General features: G+C 34.8%; 1 protein-coding gene across 2 annotated transcripts in view; it reads left to right on the plus strand.

Moving 5' to 3' along the window:
• Positions 1–19,860, plus strand: part of CNTNAP4 (contactin associated protein family member 4) — a 209,797-nt gene that overhangs the window by 170,602 nt on the left and 19,335 nt on the right. For both annotated transcript variants that reach the window (XM_069002648.1, XM_069002649.1), the window contains exons 15-17: positions 1,869–1,996; positions 10,912–11,082; positions 15,958–16,176. In XM_069002648.1, the coding sequence (XP_068858749.1) occupies positions 1,869–1,996; positions 10,912–11,082; positions 15,958–16,176 (518 nt within the window). The remainder of the gene's footprint in view (positions 1–1,868; positions 1,997–10,911; positions 11,083–15,957; positions 16,177–19,860) is intronic.

Consider the following 19,860-nt stretch of genomic DNA (forward strand, 5'->3'; position numbering starts at 1 on the left):
AATCCATGCTCACATATATAGTTTAATGTATAATGGTAACATATTTGTAAATACAGCAGATAAGGGGATGATGTTCATGTCTTCACATGTACATTCACTTTGAGTAAGTTGCTGAGATGTTTATGAGTGTATTAAATTGAAAGTATGATGACTCTGGGTTTATATTTCTGGTTTTTTCCACTTTTGACATTTATAAGTGGAAATTCTTCCCAGTGACCTCAGTGTTACAGTGATTATGTGTACATTCATTCTGGAACTTGTGATTAACATTATATTTGGTTCCCTAGAAGCACTGTTTTGGATCAATTAATGATACTGTTCACTGGGTGGAAAAAGTAGGTAGAAGCTATGCTTGTTTGAGATGCATTTTGAGCATAGAGAACTGTGGTTTTGAAACACTGGTTTTGACAGTCTATTTTTATAGTGAAATCTATCTTATGTCATAGATTGTCTCTAGAATAGAAGAGAAGTTCTAGAAGTCTCTAGAATTCTAAAGTAGAAAGATTGCTTTTTAAAAAATCTGGTCCTAAAAATATAAAAATTGCAAATCCTCCCCACAGAAGATAGTTTCTATTCAGTTTCCTTTTGTTTATAGCATCATTGTACTGAAGCAAACATATATGGTGTTTTGATGGTTTTTCTTTCAATTCTAAATTAGAAACCTGCAATATCTCACCTCATGAAAAATTGCCATTTTAAAAAAATACATTTTCCATTCCTCACTTAAGCAAAATAGTTTTCTAAAAAAAAAAAGTCCATTTGTTTGCACTGTGCTCCAAAACAGATAAACATAAATTGTATGCAGGACAAAGGTGATGATTTTAGGAAAGGGAGAGAGGAGAGGAGAAAAAAGTCACTAATTTTATTCAGCACAAGAGTGGAATCTCTCCCTGTTGTCTTAGTTCCTGTGCACTGTGTACTAAAAGACAAGATTGCTAAGCCCAACAACATTCTCAGAGAAACATGGCTTTCTTGCTGAGGTGTGTCTCATGTTTAATCTCTGAGCAGTAGGACTTCTAGATTACCTCTCCTCTCTGAGTTTCTGATGTTTTTTCTGAACTGTTTTCTTTGCCCTTTAAAGGAAGTACTCAACCATGAATGGATTGAATGGACAGATTGAGTTTTCCAGATGGTCCTGAGTAACTGAACATTTCAATGGGTTTAGGGGAAGAAATTTTAGGGCCAAAACTGGTGCTTATGAAATTTAAAAATCATTTCTGGCACTAAGTCAACAATGATTTTAAACAGGGAACTAGGTCTAAGATTACAAGTACTGGCTGTGTGCTCTGAGTGCAAAGTTGCATATTTTCTTTTCTGCAAGTTTCATATTTGTAGCATATACTGCTTTTCCTGTAGTCAGCATGAATTTGTACATTTCTATTTGATTTTTTATACTTCAAGGTGGAAAAATAAAAAAAAAAGTTAGACTTACTTGAAAGTCATATTAAGCCATTAAATTTTTGATATTGATGACGGAGTCAATTACAGATACAGTATGTCCTCAGCAACATAAAATTACTGACTTGAGCAAACTCATTGACTTAAGCAGCCAGTTAGGTGCCCATTTATTCAAGAGTATTTTTCTCATGTTTATGTGAACCAGGCCAACCATAAAACTACCCACTTGCAATGAAAGTCATTCAGTCGTGTCAAATGAGCCCAATATCAACTCCAAAGCATATGTTTCTAGTCACAGTTTTTTCTGTCACACCTATACAAACACACATAAACAGACACACATATACACACATACATATTTAGGCAACATTTTTCTATATTTCTTTCCTTTTCCCCAGCAATGTGTCAATGTAATGAAATGTTTATGGGAAACATTTAGGAGAGCCGTGGCTTTCATTTTCTCTTTTCAGGACTAATGATACTGGCTTCCTCTCCTACAAGGACCATCTACCAGTAACTGAAATTGTGATCACAGATACTGGCAGACCAAACTCAGAAGCAGCTTACAAACTGGGGCCTTTGCTTTGCCGTGGTGATAGTAAGTAACTGCTGCAGAGTTTTTCTAAACAATGATGCATTTTTTCTGCAATAACTTTTAAATGTTGTTTGTTACAAGCCTAAGATAGACTTCTCTGAAAATTTCATCCAGTTCTTTTTGGAACTAAAAAAAAACCACCATCATCCAGTGCAAATCACTGAAATTGTAAAAATGTATTTTTCATGACACACATCAATAGTGAAAACAAAAAGTGTTATAATAGTTTTCAAACAGGTATTTTGGTTTATGCAATTGTAATTAAGTTATGAATAAAGCATTACATGAAGGAGAATTCATAGCTGGTTACCATGTCTTGGGAGCTTACCCTTCACTAGCTATGCATGTTTCCATCACAAAAAATTATGCATATTATATCCCCTCTGAATTTTTATGCAGCTAGGAAAACTATACCATGGGAGAGTAATTCAGTGTATGCAATATCTACATGCAAAATTTCAACTACATGTAAGAATTCAAATTTTACAAATTTACACAATAATTCTAGGTTTACACTCTGAATACATATATGTGGTAACCAGAATAATATGTTTGTGCAAAACTGACACGTTATTGAAGATTTATGATGATACTTCTGTCTTCAATAATTTCCCTATTCAGTGGAAAAGAAAACATGTTTGGCTTCTGTTCAATAGTAAGGTATTACACAAAATTCTATGTCTGCTGCTGTTTGTAGTCAAAAATTAGGAATTAGAAGAAGAAATGCTATAAACTACCCAAAGAACTCAACTGAAGAAATGAAGGAGCCATATTTGGTATACAATTGAGTAATTTATTACAATATTCAATTAGATTAATTTCTTTAAATCACATACTACCTTATGAATTTTCATGAATGTACCTGTTATTTATAATAATTATTATATTTAATATATATTATGTAATATAATAAGTATTATATTATTATATTTAATGTATAATATTGATAAATATTTTTATTCTTTATGTGATTTTCCTCCTTCATCATATGATGTTGTGTTTGGTTTTCAAATTTCTTCAGCATATATGAATAAGAGAAATACTGGTAAAGTACCGATTTATACTTTTAAGCTCGCTCAGGAAACTACATAGATAAATAAGTATAAATTAGCATGTATTTATTTTTATGTCATCTCTGTCTTCTCAGGATAATTATGCCTGGAAGGTTTGTTAATGGATGTGTCTTTCAGCACTGCATTCTAATTTTCTTATGAAAATTTATAAGACCTAAAAATCCCATTGGGTTCTTTCATTTCATGAGTCTGACATCTGATTGTGGACTGATCATTTGTCCTACATACCATGGGACTATGATGTAGTATTATGGTATAATTCAGAGTGAAAGGACCTAAGGAGATCAGCAGGATTAGCTGCGAGTTCAAATCTGGTCTCTCAGTGCTTTGTCAAACTGGTGTTTGAAGCACCAAAGGATGGAGCCTGCGCTGCTTCTCTGAGCAGCCTGTTCTGCTGCTTGGCTGTCCTCAATGTGAATTTCTTTTTACTTACATCAAGCCTGAAACTCTGTTTTCAACATATCCACTGTCTTTGATACTCACGTTACACCAATGCAAAGACCCTGTATCTGTCTTTTTGATGGTTTCCCCTTAGGTTTTAGAGTCCACTATCATGTTCCCCAGAAAAACCCTTTCCCAGGCTGGAGCAGCCCTGTTCCTTCAGCCTGAAGGGCAGGACAAGTGCTCCAGACCTGAACATTCTGATGGCCTCCACAATACTTGATCCTGTTTATCAATGTTTTCATTTGCCAGGGGAAAGGAAATTGGAAGCCCAGTGTAGATGGTCTCTTACAAGTGTTGAATGGATGGGGTAACCACCTCCTTCGGTAGACTGGCCATGCTCACTCAGCCTGTGATGCAGCAGACCTCCATTGTGGCCACAGGCAATGAAGCCAGTGACAAAGACAGCAATGAAACAGAAACACTTAGAGCTTGTGTAGTACTAATAACTGGGGGAGGAATTTGAATTCCAGTGCTCACCAAGTTCCCAACTACTATTAATTACAGATGTGACAGATCTTAAAATATGGAAGTCAGCTAGCTTCCCCAGAGTAATCTCTAAAACATGCAGACAGTTCTGACACCCATTGACCTCCCTGACTTCATTTGATGTTTGCTTAGTCTGAGTGATTGAATTGCTGCAATATTTCACACTGTTGATGAAGGATCACAGTATTTCTAGACAAGCTGTGATAGAGAATTCTAAAATATCATGAGAACAAGCATAGAAGTCAGTCTGAATGTCAGAGAAATATTCTTGTAATGTCATACAACATTACAGTATTTGACTTCAAAAAGAAGCAATTTTGAACCGAAATAAGCTCAGTGAAAAGGTTCCAGAATATAACAGCTATTGGTCATAATACAGCAAAAAGCTTGAAAAAAGAACATTGCTTTTGATTGTTAAATAATGCAATTTTTCTCAGTCATTTACATCATAAAGACAGTAAGAGAAGATGTCTTTAAGGAGTTAAAAACTAAAATTTGGGAAAACAACACAGAATTTCTGAAAGAAAAAAAAGTAGTATCATAGAATTTTGGCATAAACCCGAAGTGCAATTTGTTAAGAAAACCACAAATTGTATGAGTGTATATAATAAAATATCTAAATATAAGTTATTATATAATTTGTGGCATGTTATATATATTATATTTTATATAATGTATAATATAGGAAATATTACCCATATTATGAAATTATCATATAAATATTTTATACCATGATATATAATGAAGTCCAGAGAAGGGCAATGAGGCTGATGAAGGGTCTAGAAGGTAAGTCCAATGAGATGTGGCTGAGTGAGCTGGGGTTGTTTAGCCTGGAGAAAAGGAGGCTCAGGGCTGACCTTATCCATCTCTACAACCACCTGAAAGGAGGTGTAGCCAGGTGGAGGTCGTCCTCTTTTCCAGGCAGCCAGTGACAGGACAAGAGGACACAGTCTCAAGCTGCATCAGGGGAGGTTTAGGCTGGACATCAAGGGGAATTTCTTCACAGAAAGGGTTGTTAAGCATTGGAGTGAGCTGCTCAGGGAAGCTGTGAAGTCATCACCCCTGGAGGTGTTTAAGAAAAGACTGGACAGGGCAGTCAGCGCTATGGTTACTTCACAAGGTGGTGTCCAGCCAAAAGTTGGACTTGATGATCTCAGAGGTTTTTTGTAATGTACTTGATTCTGTGATATGTCCTACATGGGAAATTAGGTATATCTAATATGTAGACTGTATTAAAATTTATTATTTCCCCATATATATTATATGCTATGTATTACAATAAAGAGTGTATGACTTAGTAGATTTTTTCCCAATGGTCTTTATGTATCAGCAGTGGATTTTATAATGAACATTTTCTTTAATATTCAGTTTTACAGTAATTGTAAAGAGCTATGACTTGCAGTAGTTTCTGAGTTGTACATATTAATTTTACTTTAGACAAAACTGATGAAGTTTTAAACTCTCTTGCCAGGCCACTGCTTCTAGCAGCAATTTGAAGCTGCAGAAAGACAGCAGACCATTATTAAGACTTTTTTTCTAAGCTGAGGTTGCTGACACCCATGAGGGTCCAATTAAATGTAATTTTAATGATGTTTACTTTGGGATAGGTGAAGAATGCAAAAAAATGGTCTAGTGGCAAATACCCATTTTTCAGAAGTGCTATCAAACAAGGACGAATAGATATTCTTGGATTCACAGTGTGATTTGAATACTCTTCAAAGAGATTATTGCTTATTTTTGCTTCTGTCGCTCTCCAGAACTAAATATACACTTGTATTTCACAGGGGATATCCTTTATTAAATAGGTTTTTGTTCTATGTGACAGACGTAAGTTTTTCACAATAACTGACTAACATACCATGTAAAAGCATGTGGGAGATGGTTTACTGGTATTTATAATACATTCAGTACTTCATTAACTGACTCTAATCTAAAAGATCATAAATTCTCATTGCATCAATAATCTATTCCTTGTAGGACATTTACTTGGAGGAAAATTGTTTATGCCCTCAGCAAAATAAAGTAGAGCCATGAATAATTTGTTGAATTGAATTGTCATAAACCATGTGCTCTGCTGACTGAGTTTCCAAGTCAGAGTTACTTATTTGGGTACATGACTAAAAAGTCATGTATCAAATGCAGTCCAGCAGAAGTTGCCTATTCATTGTTGCATATTTTTTATTTTCACTCTCTTATTTAACATTCCATTCTGGTACTTGGCTTCTTTATTTTAGGTTTTAAGGATTGATCTCTTCAATGAAGTATGTTATTTACAAGGAAACCAAACCATATTTGTCAGAGCAAGGAAGGAAAGAGTAGCCTTCTGTAAGAAAAAAAGCAATATAAATATAAATATAAATATAAATATAAATATAAATATAAATATAAATATAAATATAAATATAGTTTATTTTATGAATTTTTAAAGTTAAATTCAGATGTTACTGAATTTTTTTCATCATTTGAGATAGTTACCTAACTATATTTATAAGATGCTAAGGTACAATTAAAATACTAAAGATATTCTAGAAGAATATGGCCATTTAAAACAAAAAGTCAGTAGTATTTGGTGACACTGAGCACCATGAATATGAGTAGCACTCACCTTCAAAATGCAGTACTGATTTATTACTGATGCATTTCTGTAATCCCTTTCCTGCTCTACAGTACAATATGTTTAATAAATTGTATGGTAGGACTGCTGTTATCACATTGGAAAATATATCTAAATATAGTGAAAGTTAAGATTAACATTAATGTATATCAACTGAGCAGGGTTACAGGAAAGGTTTTGAAGCATATGAGGATGAATGAAGTCTTTGGTACATTAATAGATAGAAATTCTATGGCCTTCATCAAAAAAGAAAAACTTATCTCCATTATTTTTGGCCTTATTGAAGTAAAAGCTAGATGTTGAATAAATTCTAGTAGAGTGAGTTAGTATGAGTAGGGTGAAAAAAACCGACCCTTCTCTGTTGGGTGTTTTTTGTTCTTGTTCTTTTCATTACAAGAGTTGAGTGGACATATTCTGATTTATTACTATGAATTTCCAGTAAGTATTAGGACATATAAATAAATCCAAAATACTGAAAGATAGCTAATGTGCCAAAATTATGTGTATTAAATGGGTAATCATAATCTGTCAGTATCAGACTGATTCTTGGGCCCAAAATAAAATTGATGATATAGATCTTAATAAAAAATAATACAAGGATACTGCAATGCATTGTAAAGATAATATATCATTCAGCATGAATTTACGTTAAATAAAGGTAAATGTAATAGTGGTGAAGGGAGACTGATAGACTCTAGTAAGGTATTTGATAGAGTATCATATACTTGGCTGAATTAAAAAAAGGTAAATTCAAGTGCAAAATGACAGTGCAAGCATGTATTTGCAAGTAGATAATCCATTCAGTGTGAGTTCTCTGATTGACATTTAAATGAAAAAAGAAAAACCAAATAGTATGAGCTTTGCATGTAATAGAGACTAACTGTATTAGCCAATCGTGATACCTTCATTAAAGTGGCACAGTAAATTTCTAATTTAGCAAAAATAGTCTGTTTCATCTCTCTTCAGTACCCTGAGAAATCAGGGCATGTCTTTTACTCTCAATAGCACAAATATCTGTAAACTGTTCACTTCTTCTGCCTTATTTAGCTTTATATAAGTTATTAATTCATGTTTGTCCTAACTGCAGTCTAATCAGCCTTGTTTTGGTCCTCTTTGCAGCTTCCTGCATAATTAAGAAGTTTAATACAAGTCTGTGATTACAGTTTTACAATATATGAAGAGAATATAAGGTTAAAGTATAGCATTAAAGAAGTTGAGGTTCATTTTTTAGTGAAAGCCTTTAAATCTCTTTGCTGAATTTGGGCATAATCTGAGGTGAGATGTTAAACTTAATGGAGTTTCCTAGAGAAAGAAATTTCAAATAATGTTCTTGAAAGCAGGAAATAAAATCAGAAAATTATTTAATGTTTGGGATTTGAAGCTAGACTGTATATGGATACATATATATGCACAAACTGACAGTAAAAGCATTTGTGAATTTTCTGTAAATTGACATTTTTTAATAGAATCAATTGAATATTTTTCCTAGACTAAATTCTCTTTTTCGGACAAGAATTGATTCAGGGAGTTTATATAGTCTGTGTCATACCAGAGGTTGAACTAGATGATCACAATTGTCCCTTGTGGTCTTTTATCTATGGATCTTACAGTTAAAAAAAAACCCCAAAGTACAAAATATATTGTTCGGCAACATAAGTTCTTTATATTCTCTGCCTCAACGCTCATTGTCCCTGCTGAAAGAATTAACAATGTAACAATTAGAGATATCACAAGGAACTGATACAAATGACGAACATTTCAGTTTTGAGTAGGAACTTGAAGAGTGCTACAAATTGCAATTTGCACAATTGTTTTGAGAGGGCTAATTTACCTGTCTTGTTATTATCGTCCCTTTTTCATTTTATAGTTTCAAGTTGGTAAGACTAGTTGATATATGCCAAAAAATTATGTAATTTATTCATAAAAATTACTTTATGTATCATTTATAACAAATAGGATCCTCCTTTTTTTTTACGCATAGGAAGACTGCAGTCTTACTGCTTAGATAAAATGCTAAATAATATTGATTTCCTAATTGCATGGTGTTTGGCAGTTCCAGAAAACTAAATGGGAGACTGTGAGCCAGATGTCACAAAGAAATTCTTTTCCCAACTTGATTTACAACAGTGTAAGATATTTTGTAATATACTTTCCCTAAGTCTGTATTTAACCCTCTTTATTGATACAGTATCTTTACATTCATAAATCACACAGTTCTCAGTGCTAACAAAAAGAAAAACTAGATAAGAGAAGGCAGTAAATTAAGAGAGGAAAAATAAAACTTCCTATCCCTACCCTCCCAAGGACTCCATTTTGATTTACAAAGATCATTCAAATGCTTCATTGAAGCTAATTGTACCATTATTTTACTGAACTGTTGCCACCACTATTGTCTCTCTTCTAATTGCTGGCAATGTTGTACCAATTTTGTATAAATTACAGTATTAAACTTCCTATTGTGTTTGAATTAGTGGTAACAGCCAGCCCATTATTTTTAAATAGCTGTGATATACTTGAGTCACAACTGTTGTGAAGTTTGCTCTCTGGGAGCCATGACCTGAAACAGTTGAGGAACATGGGCTGAAAACTGATCCCAATATGTAAGGCTGCTGCTTTTGGTTAGTGGTGCTTTTCACAGGTTGGTAACTTCAAGAAGCCTGTAAGGCAACACAGGAGAGTGAGGTGCAAATCTACGCATTCCCCTCCCAGCCCGAGCCATCTGTTCACAGCTGCCTAACCATGTAAAAGTTGTCCTGATGGCTGCTTTAATTTGTGATAGCTGGCAGTACTCCTAAGTGTCAAAAGTCACAATGAGCAATTACCAGAATTTGTGTGAAAATCCTGCCATGCTGCTCTTCTAGGTGTGGGATCCAAATCCTTACTAAAACTGTTAAAACTCTACTGGAATGAGGGAATGGACTTTAATGTTACTTCACTGGCTGTGGACTAGGCCTCTGTATACAGTGTATTATAGGGTTTGATTTTGCAGGGAAGAGAGAAATTTTCAACTCTTTTTTTTTCTTCTGCTTTCCCATCCTAAAAGCAGAGTGTGGCTGGAGCAAAAATTACAGTTTTGCATAACTGTTAGGCCCAGACCATAACATTATCAGGAGAATGTGCAATGGGCTTGATCAAGTAGATGAAAATATTAAATGCCTCATTTGGTTTAGAAAGCAATATAGCTTAATAAAGAAATACAGATACATCTGTAAGGATCCAGCAATAATAACAAGGTACTTCTAGTTGAACACTGTAAATGAAGATTATGTCCTCATTAGAAGAGGGTGATATTACAGATGTTACATCAGCATTTTAATAATCAATAACAAAATCTAGCAAATTATGATTGAATGACAGCTTAAAAATATATAAAACCAGGAAAATATCTATGCTAGTTTATTAAATTTTGCGATTTATTTCTTTGATTTCTTCTACAGTAATTACAAGGATATTTGTCCTACATTCTTTGAGATACCTTGTGAATTACACTGTATTACAATTATAACAAGACTCTTTTCCTTGTTATGTAGAATTGTATTTAACAACTCTCATAGTTCTAGTTTAAACTATAACTAATCCTAGAGTTGCTAAGGTTGGAAAAGACCTTTAAGATAAAAAGTCTAACTGTCAGCCTTGCACCACTCCCACATTCACCACTGAACCATGACCTCAAGTGCCATATCCACAAATTTTTTGTACGCTTTCATGCATTGTGACTCCACACTGGGAAGTCTGTTACAATGCTTTACAACCCTTTCAGTGAAAAAAAATTTGTAATATTTAATCTAAACTTGAGGCCACTTCCTCTCATCCTGTCACTCGTAACCTGGGAAAAGAGACTGGACCCTACCTTGCTACACCCTCCTTTCAGGCAATTGTAGAGAGCAATAAGGTCCCCCCAGTTCTCTTTTCTCCAGGCTAAACAACCACAGCTCCCTCAGCCAGTACTATTATAATGTAGGTGTACTTCATCCATAGCTGCTATGTTTGTTTACTTCATGAGATGATACATCCAGCCAAAACTGAACTTTCCAGCTGACATGAAATTCATTTTGTTTTCTATTTATTGGTTTTTCATTGCTGGAGCTGAGGACCTTTATTCTTGAATGAAGCATTATTTTGCATTCCAAATAACGCCTACTTTTTTGTGTTATGAGCTAATTGGGAAGCTTCTGTGGATGTTAGACTCTGAACACTGCAACCCCTTCTTAGACCTGGGCACTTTCCTTTGTTTGTCAGTTATAAAACTTGTGCTGGCAATGTTAGATAACACTGTATCATCCTTTCCTTCTGATTACCAGGAACATTTTGGAATTCAGCTTCCTTCAACACAGAGACATCCTACCTGCATTTCCCCACCTTCCATGGAGAACTCAGTGCAGACGTCTCATTTTTCTTTAAAACTACTGCTTCCTCAGGAGTGTTTTTAGAGAACCTGGGAATTCAAGACTTCATAAGGATAGAGTTACACTGTAAGTAACATGACTGATGGTGTTTTTGTTATTATTATTATTTATTATTATTATCAGATTTTATTTAATTTAAAGGGGGAATATTTGAAAAATGTTCTCTATTTTTATTACTTCTACTACCAGATCTTTATCATTATCCAGAAAAATCACAGCACTAAGACTGTACAAGTATCCATTTGAAGAAATTTTCTGCTTCAGAGGTTTCTTAATCTAAGAGCACAGCAATCAGCCCCTGACTGCTCAGACTGTTTCTGCTTCTTGTGTTCAGTGCATCTCTGCTGCCAAATTCGTTCCCTTCAAATTTTAAGACCAGGCATTATATGTGGCTGCTGGGAGAGTCAGTCACCATGAGTGACTCAGACCTTCTGTGGCATAGTATCCTAAGTCACACATTCTCATCTTCTTTTTTTTTCAATTTTGTTTCATTTTATTTGTGCAGACACAAATTCTTAGACTTACAAGCAGAAATAATTTTTTGTTGCATAGGAGAGAATTAAATATCCAACTAAATCCAACATAAAATGACTAATGTAAAATGAAGCCTTTATTTTAGTTGACTCAATGTATTACTCTTACATTGCTCATTATTAAAAGGGAGAGTATTTCAAAGGGTGAAGCACTTTTCCATTAGGCTTTTGAATTAATTTGAAATGTCACATTAATTGAAAAGTCTTATGCTTGCCTGGTGCCTCTGAGAGTTCTTTAGGATACTTTTTACCTTGGGATTAGACAGTTCCTCATTATTTTCCAAATCAGTTTTGTTATCAGACTCCAGTATTTTCCAGAGAAGAGTACAAGTAGATATGTATATTGCAAAATATTACTATATAAACATTTTTTGTATTTTAATAAAAATTAAAATATTATGCTTTCTCAGTTTTTTGTCCATGTTAATGTCTTATGTTAATGAAACAAACAGGAAAACATCTATTGTGTTGTTCCGTAGGTAGTTCAATTATAGAATATTGTGTAATGTTTAATGAATTTGTTTTTCATCATCTCAAATTATAGTGCTGTATTTGAAAACCACCCTGTTTTCAACATTGTTTTTGCCATGTTTTTTGGCAGTATGAACTGCCTTGTGTTAAAGTTCTGTGAATGGTTTAAAGGACAGCAGCATTGTAAACTCAGTGTCATACAATACAGAAAGTATACTGGATCAGCACTTCAGTGAAGGCTCTCTGAAGCAATGATGATAGCCTTGTCTGATAAATGACTTTCCATTTTCAAAATAAACAGTTAAATCATGGAAGCATTAAACGAATGCTTCTGAGAACTAAATTTATTCAGACATTTGTCAGAAGACCATAAGTCTTTCTTCAGAATAATAGTATGCAGACAGACTCACGTCACTTGTCCCATTCATTCATAAACACAAACTACTGCATACTTATGGGTTTTAAATGGCTTTGTTTGAGTAGGGAGGTATGACAGAAAGCAAAAGGCTGAATTGGTCTGTAATTTCAGCATCTAAAAAAGCAAAGTTGTCTCATTATTGCTTAGCATATAGAGATATTTCTTCACTTCCATAAACACCCTAATTTGTTGAGTAGACCAACCTATTATTTTTTGTATGTGATGTGTAAATTTTATGGAGGGTTGTTTGTCGTCGACCCAGGATTGCCTGTTCTTATTGAGGGAAGTATCAACCAGAAATAAGCAATATATATTTCCATCAAGGGTACCTTTCTCAAAAAAAAAAATCAGCTTGAGCATTTCATATGCTATAAGATGATTTAGATTTCATCATCATATAAAAATACACATCCTTTATAATAATTGTGAATGTAAATTCCCAATGTACACTTGATGTTCTATTAATATTTAGTTTCACATAAATTAATGTATTTTATTTGTGTAATCATAAATAAAAATCATGTAAACTTATTATGTCATTAACATTTGACATTCAGTACTTGGGGTGACTGATTTTTTTGTAATACTTTATTGATTATTCTCAAACTTTATATCTAATTATTTTGTTTATGAAGTTGTGATCTTTAGACCTTGAAGTCTAACTTCAAACAAAAAATTTCAGGTCCAGAAACTTAATAGGAAATGTGAAGCTTAGAGCTGTTTGGTTGGTTTTATGAAGTTACAAACACTGCAGTGCATCTTTCTATGTATTCTAGAACATTGTTGCAAAAATGGATGTGTGCATCCTAACTGTATTTTAAAACAGAGATTAAGTGAATTTTCTCAAAGAAGATACCTGGTCCCTTTTTTTTTGCTTTGCACTGAGTTATAAAACACTTGTTGAAGTTTTTCATGATTTCCTGCAGAAGTAGTGGTTGAAAGCAACAAGGACAATTCAACTCTGAAGAGAACACTGCTACTTACTGATAGGACCAAAGGTTATATGCTCTAGCCAAAGGTCTGGGTATTTTATATTGAGTGCTCACTGAGGGTTTATTTCCAATGAGTTAAACAGAAGTATAAAGTAGGGTTGGAAACATTATGGTGTATTGATTTGGCTAGGCTTCTGCAGTTGCTTTGGAAGTAGTTAAGTACAATCCAGTATGCAACTGCTGGTGGCCTTTGCCCAGATTTGCAACTTACTGTTCAGGATGAGTGGAATTCAACTGTTTCCTTTATGGAAAATGCTAGGATTCTGTAGCATATTAGTTGGTAATGACTTTCTGCTTCTGCACATGACGCTCACACTGAATACTCTGGATGGTTCTCTATGGCTGTTCTTTCTGTTAGTCATTTTAGCCACAGCTAGCCACTGAGCACTCTCCGTGATTACCAGCAACTACATCTGCCACTCCAATTTGCCAATCTGTAGCTGTGCTCTGCCTATGTTTGAATGCACCAGGGTTACAAGAGTTCCTGCAATGCTTGGATAGTTTTTAAGTAACACCAATGTAGATAGGACCCAAAAAAATATTCTTGTGCTGGAAGAGAACTCCTGGATGCATTCTCTTCTGCTGCCTAAGAAATGACCAAAGTGCTCTTTGCCTGTATCCTTCATTGCAAGATAACAAATTTTAGAACCCAGTATCATCTTTTCACATTCCTTGGCATATTTTCTTATAAATCCAAAATTTCTTTCAAATTTGCAGTGCCATTGCTATTAGCAAAAGTATTTATAATATTTTAGAATGTTAAGTGATTATATTTTTCACATTTTCTGACATATTCTGGTTAGTGTTCAGACAATACAACGGAAGACCATACACTCGTTGTTATTTTGGCCTTCATATGTGGAACTTCAGGGACTGGTTCCCTTTTTTAAAGACTATATTAATTTCTTAGTGGTACTAACGTAAGTCATTATTTCAATGGTTATTTCAAAATCTTTATTATGTGTTTTCTTGCCTTTAAAATCTAAACAGTAACATTATTTATCAGATCTGTCATTCTGATATGCTATTTAATAGGCCCATTCAATGAGTTCAAAGCAGAACTTTCAGGCTTAACTCCAACAGTATCCTGAAGATTACAAAGACCTCTCTGCAGAAGGTAACATTCAGTAGAAATTCTTTTTAGCCAGTCACATGGACTTTCAGTTGCTTTTGTTCTCCTGCTGTGTGGGTTTTTTTTTCCTTTTATCCCTCTATAAAGGGAGAGTGAGATCTCAGCTTTATCTAACTAAAGGAAATTTATCCTAAAATTCATTTATTTTACTGAGGAACTGTTTTTAGACATTAATTATTTCTTACTATTATGTAAGACTGTTGATTCTTAAGCAGAAGAGGTAATTTATCACAAAAGTCATTCTGTTCATAAATTGACTGCACAGCACACTTTATTTTATTTGGTAAGTGAAATAATTTATGTATTTCCCATTTTGCTTTTCTCTCTCAGGTTCAACTGCTATAGTAAAATACTTATATCAACAAGAGTTAGGGCTTAAGGGATTGCAAATGTGTGGTATTATTCAGTCTAAAGGCTGGCCAAAGTGGATTTAAATGTTTTAAAAGGTCTAATATATTTTTAAAAAGTAAAAAAAGAAAGTAAAAAATACTGCATGGAATATTTTTTTCTAGGTCAGTAAATTCCTCTTAAAATGTTGTTTGAAGCTCATCTAATTCCCTTGACTCCTAATTTTTTTGCTTTTCTGTCAGAATTCAATGACATAAATGGGGAAACATTTTTTTGGATCCATGGAATTTTTTCAGACCTATAATCCTTTAATGAAATCCTTTAAAATTCAAAATTGTGGCTATCCATTGTTTAGGGATTACTTTTTTTCATTCATGATTGTATTTGAATATATGAAAGAAAGACTTTCAGAGAGAATATTCACAATTTTCAGATCTTCAGCTATCTGGCATATTCCTCATCTTTTTATTTTGACCTGAGTTATTATTGAGTTATGTTTTTCTAGGCAAATTATAAAACTGAGTATAGTTTAATAAAACTTTATAAACTGAAAGTTGCTTAGAGAAAAACTCAATTTAGATCATAAATTTATAAATTACATCAAAATTTTTCCTCTGATATTTTTAGAGACTATATGCATAAATAACAAAGGCAAATAGACTGTAGAAGATGCTGGTTGGATTATAGTTGTGATAACTTAAATATAGTTAACAATGACAATCAATTAGTGTATAATCAAGAGATGCGTTTCATCCAAACTGAAAAATCGCAAAGCTAGCATGTTTCAGTGTTTCTTGACTACTATGCTCCCTAGGCGTCCACAAACTGATTGGTTTCCATGTGGTGCATAAATCATTGCTGTTGCTGTCATTGATTGTGAAGAATGAGCTGCAGGCCTCTGAAGTAAACTCTTCCTCTAAAACAATCAGTCTTATTCCATGAAACAGTAGGCTAAACCTTAAAGTAACTTGCTCTGCTATTAATTATTCTGTGACCCAATTAACTATGAAATAATTTAAATGTCTGTTACTACTATCCCCCTTCTAGCTCCATATGAAGTGGTTTTTTCATTTGATGTGGGAAATGGACCTACCGAAGTCATAGTGCAATCACACAATTCTTTAAATGACAACCAATGGCATTATGTGAAGGCTGAACGAAATGTCAAAGAGGCTTCCTTACAAATAGATCAACTTCCTCAGAGATCTCACAGTGCTCCACCTGATGGACATATTCGCTTGCAGCTCAACAGCCAGCTTTTTGTAGGTAGGCGCTCCACAGAATACTTCCTAATTATCATCACAAAAATATGAAAATGCTGGGGTGAGGAGGGGAAGAAAAAGAGTTGGCAACCAGATCTTTGGAAAATACTTTGTATGATGACATGAGAGCCTTTGTTAAAAATCTGTGGAAATGTTCACTATTTTGAGATTATAGATGGAGAGCCTTGGCCAATAGTTACTCCAGGACACAATTTCAAATAAAGTTTGCTTCTTTTGAGGTTTGTTTGAAGGACAATCCAAAGATCTATGTTTGCACCCTTTTTTGAGAGAATGTAATCTGCTGAAGGAAGCTGGGCTATTTCTGTAATTTCAAGGAAGTTTTGTAGTCTCTCTTTATTCACAACTTCTCAGGTTGAAATACAACGTTAAGGCATTTAGATGAAATGCTGAAAAACTAGAAATGGAGTAAAAAAGAACTAATTAGTATTTATTTAGCTATTACAAGAAGCTATATAGAGCTATGTGTTATATCCATGGTAGTGCTCTTACTGTAATATTGCCTTATTATGAATTCATAAGTTTCTGATGTAAATATACATTGCACAGTATAAGAGCATTTAAAGTTGGCCCTACTTTTAAAAAGACCTTTTTTTAGATCTGCTCTGAGAAAATGATATTAAATTAATGTTTTATTAGCTGTGCTTTGGGGAGGGATGCATTTAAGGGGAATAGTGTTCTTAAACTGTAGCTACAATGAATGTGAATGCTTAGGAAAAATGAAGAGAGAAGTCTTGTATGCTCTGTTAAAAATTTTGACCTGTGCCTCAAAAGGTATCAAGGGTAGAAGATGGAGACTAGATCAAACACTGAAGAATTTTATATTTTCATTAAAAGCATAGAGAAGGATTGCATAACAAAAAAAATATATCCAATATATTAGTTACAGTGGAGTTAGGAGAAGTTTTGAGATTGGTTTATATTCACAGCAATGCACTAGATTTATTAATCAAAAGACCAGATTTCTTTTTCTTCTACTACAGTAAATTGTATTGCTGTTCTCTGACTTGACTTGCCATGTAACTGCTATTATATGAATACCTGAAATTAGATCAGTGAAATGCTCTAATTCTCAAGGTGTTCTGGCACATCAAGTCTAAACACTTTCCTAATTATTTTGACAATTAGTTGGTCTCTAGTTCTACTAATCCTTCTCCTAAAAAATCTAATACTATCCTGTATTGACAGCTGCCGTTTCTGGCAACTTTTTGGCCATTGAATAGAGTGATATTTTTTGTCAAATAATCTGGCAAATTTGAGTAAGCTTATATACTCTTGTCCATCTCTTTTATGGAGCTGACAATATAAAAACTGTTTTGACTTACCTACAGGCAAGTTGTCTAGCTTGTTTTCTTCATATAATGTTCAGGTGAATAATTGTGTTGGAATAGTGATTTTGTTTTATGTCTGGTGCTGTGGCTTTTTTTTTCACTCTGAAAATTCATGAAGATCCTGGGATTAACTAAAGTATCTAGAGAAAAAAGAAATGTAGAGTGTCTTTAGAATGACATTAGCAGAGGCACTCTTTACTTAAATGTCATCTTGGAAATCTAGTACCTTCCTTAGTCACCCATCATTCAGTCAGTAACATATGAAGACTGTGATTTCTTCAGGCTAAAACATTCCTTACTTCTTGTAAAGAAGTAGAGAAGTTGTACACTGCTTTTCCAGAACGAGAAGAACTAGAGGTTAAAACAACCCCCAAAACCATAGAATCATAGACTTGTAGAGTGGTTAGGATTGAAAGGGACCTTAATCTAGTTCCAATTTATTGCCATTTTAAAAGAGATGATATTAAATTGCCACTACCAGGTGGTTTTGTTCCATTATAACTGAAAATAACAATAGCTATGTCAAGATATTCTATGTAACAAAAAGAATTATAGAAACTGAAATTAAAAAAAAACCTCAGCATGGATGATCACATGGAAGCATTTATCCAAAAGAGAACTGGAAATGCATGAGAATTATAGTTTGCAGTCTAGCATATTGTGGAATATTTTCTGCTCTTACTTTTTAAAAGAGAACAAATTACAAGAAATGTCAGAGTAAGTTGTGTAAGAAAAGGACAAGAGAGATGGTATGTATATTGCATACCTTGCTAAGCAACACAGATGAGTAAAATGTTAGTTATCTTGAAATGTGCTAAAAATAAGGAGCAGTGAAAATAAAATGAATCAACAACTCTTGTTAGTCTTAGGATTGCTCTCAATAGTTCTCACCTATGCTTGGTAGTCAGGTATACCCCAGCTGGTATTCCTCTGTGCAGAGGGGCATTAATCTTCCTATTATTGAAGAATAGACACAGCTTCCTTCTGAGACTAAGTATATCAGAACAGACACCAGCTGAGGGGTATCATAGAACCATTGAGATTGGAAAAAACCTCCAAGTTCACCAAGCCCAACCTTTGGATTAACACAACTAAACCACAGCACTAAATGCCCCATTCAGTCATTTCTTGAACACTTCCAGGAATCGGAACTTCACAACCTCCCTGAGCAGCCTGTTCCAATGCTTAATCACCCTTTCAGTGCAGAAATCTCCCTGATGTCCAACTTGAACATGCCCTGACACAGTTTGAGATTATGCCCTCTTGTCCTGTTGCTGTTTGCCTGGGAGAAGAGGCCAACTGCCACCTGGCCACACCCTCCTTTCAAGCAGTTGTAGAGAGTGATAAGGTCTCCCATGAACCTCCTGTTTCTCCAGGCCAAACAACCCCAATTCCCTCAGCTGCTTCTCATATGACTTACTCTCTTATAATTATTACTGTGTTTTTACCCACTCCATTCCCTGTCTCCTGGCATGCTCCAGCACCTCAATGTCTTTCTTGTAGTGAGGGACCCAGAACTGGACACAGCACTTGTGGTGTGCCCTCACCAGTGCCAAGTGCAGGGGAACCATCACTGCCCACACTATTGCTGATGTAGGCCAGCACGTCATTTACCTTCCTGGCCATCTGGGCACATGCTGGCCCGTGATCAGCTGCTGGCCAGCAGCCCCACATCCTTTTCCACCAGGCAGCTTCCCAGTCACTCTTCTCCAAGCCTACAGACTTGCACTGGGTTGTTTTGACCAAAGTGTAGCACCCAGAATTCTGACTTGTTGAACTTCATACAGCTGACCTCAGCCCATCAATCCAGCCTATCCAGATGCCCTGGCAGAGCTTCCAACCCTTCAGCAGATCAGCACTCCCACCCAGCACAGTGTTATCTCCAAACTTACTGCAGGTGCACTCGATACCCTCATGCAAATCACCAGTAAAAATATTAGACAGAACTGAGCCCTGGGGAACCTAACCAGTGCCTGGCCATCAGCTGGGTGTAATTCCCTTCACCATCACTCTCTGAGCTTGGCCATCCTGCCAGTTTTTAACAGAGCAGTGAGTTCACCTATCCAAGCCATGAGCTGCCAGCTTCTCCAGGAAAATTTTAATGATCCAGGTATCATCATCCATACCATAAGACTGACAGACAGACAGACAGAGGTCAGTTTATCAGTCTGAATATTAGATAATAATAATTATAATAATAATATAATTGTTATTATAGTCAATACAATATTGAAAGAATGAAACTGTACAGCTCACCCCCTCATTTCATTTTTCCTTATCTTCATTTTTCCTCCCCTCCCCTCCCCTCCCCTCCCCTCCCCTCCCCTCCCCTCCCCTCC

This window comes from Aphelocoma coerulescens, assembly GCF_041296385.1.
Source record: "Aphelocoma coerulescens isolate FSJ_1873_10779 chromosome Z unlocalized genomic scaffold, UR_Acoe_1.0 ChrZ_unloc_scaf_2, whole genome shotgun sequence".
NCBI classification, from domain to species: Eukaryota; Metazoa; Chordata; class Aves; order Passeriformes; family Corvidae; genus Aphelocoma; species Aphelocoma coerulescens.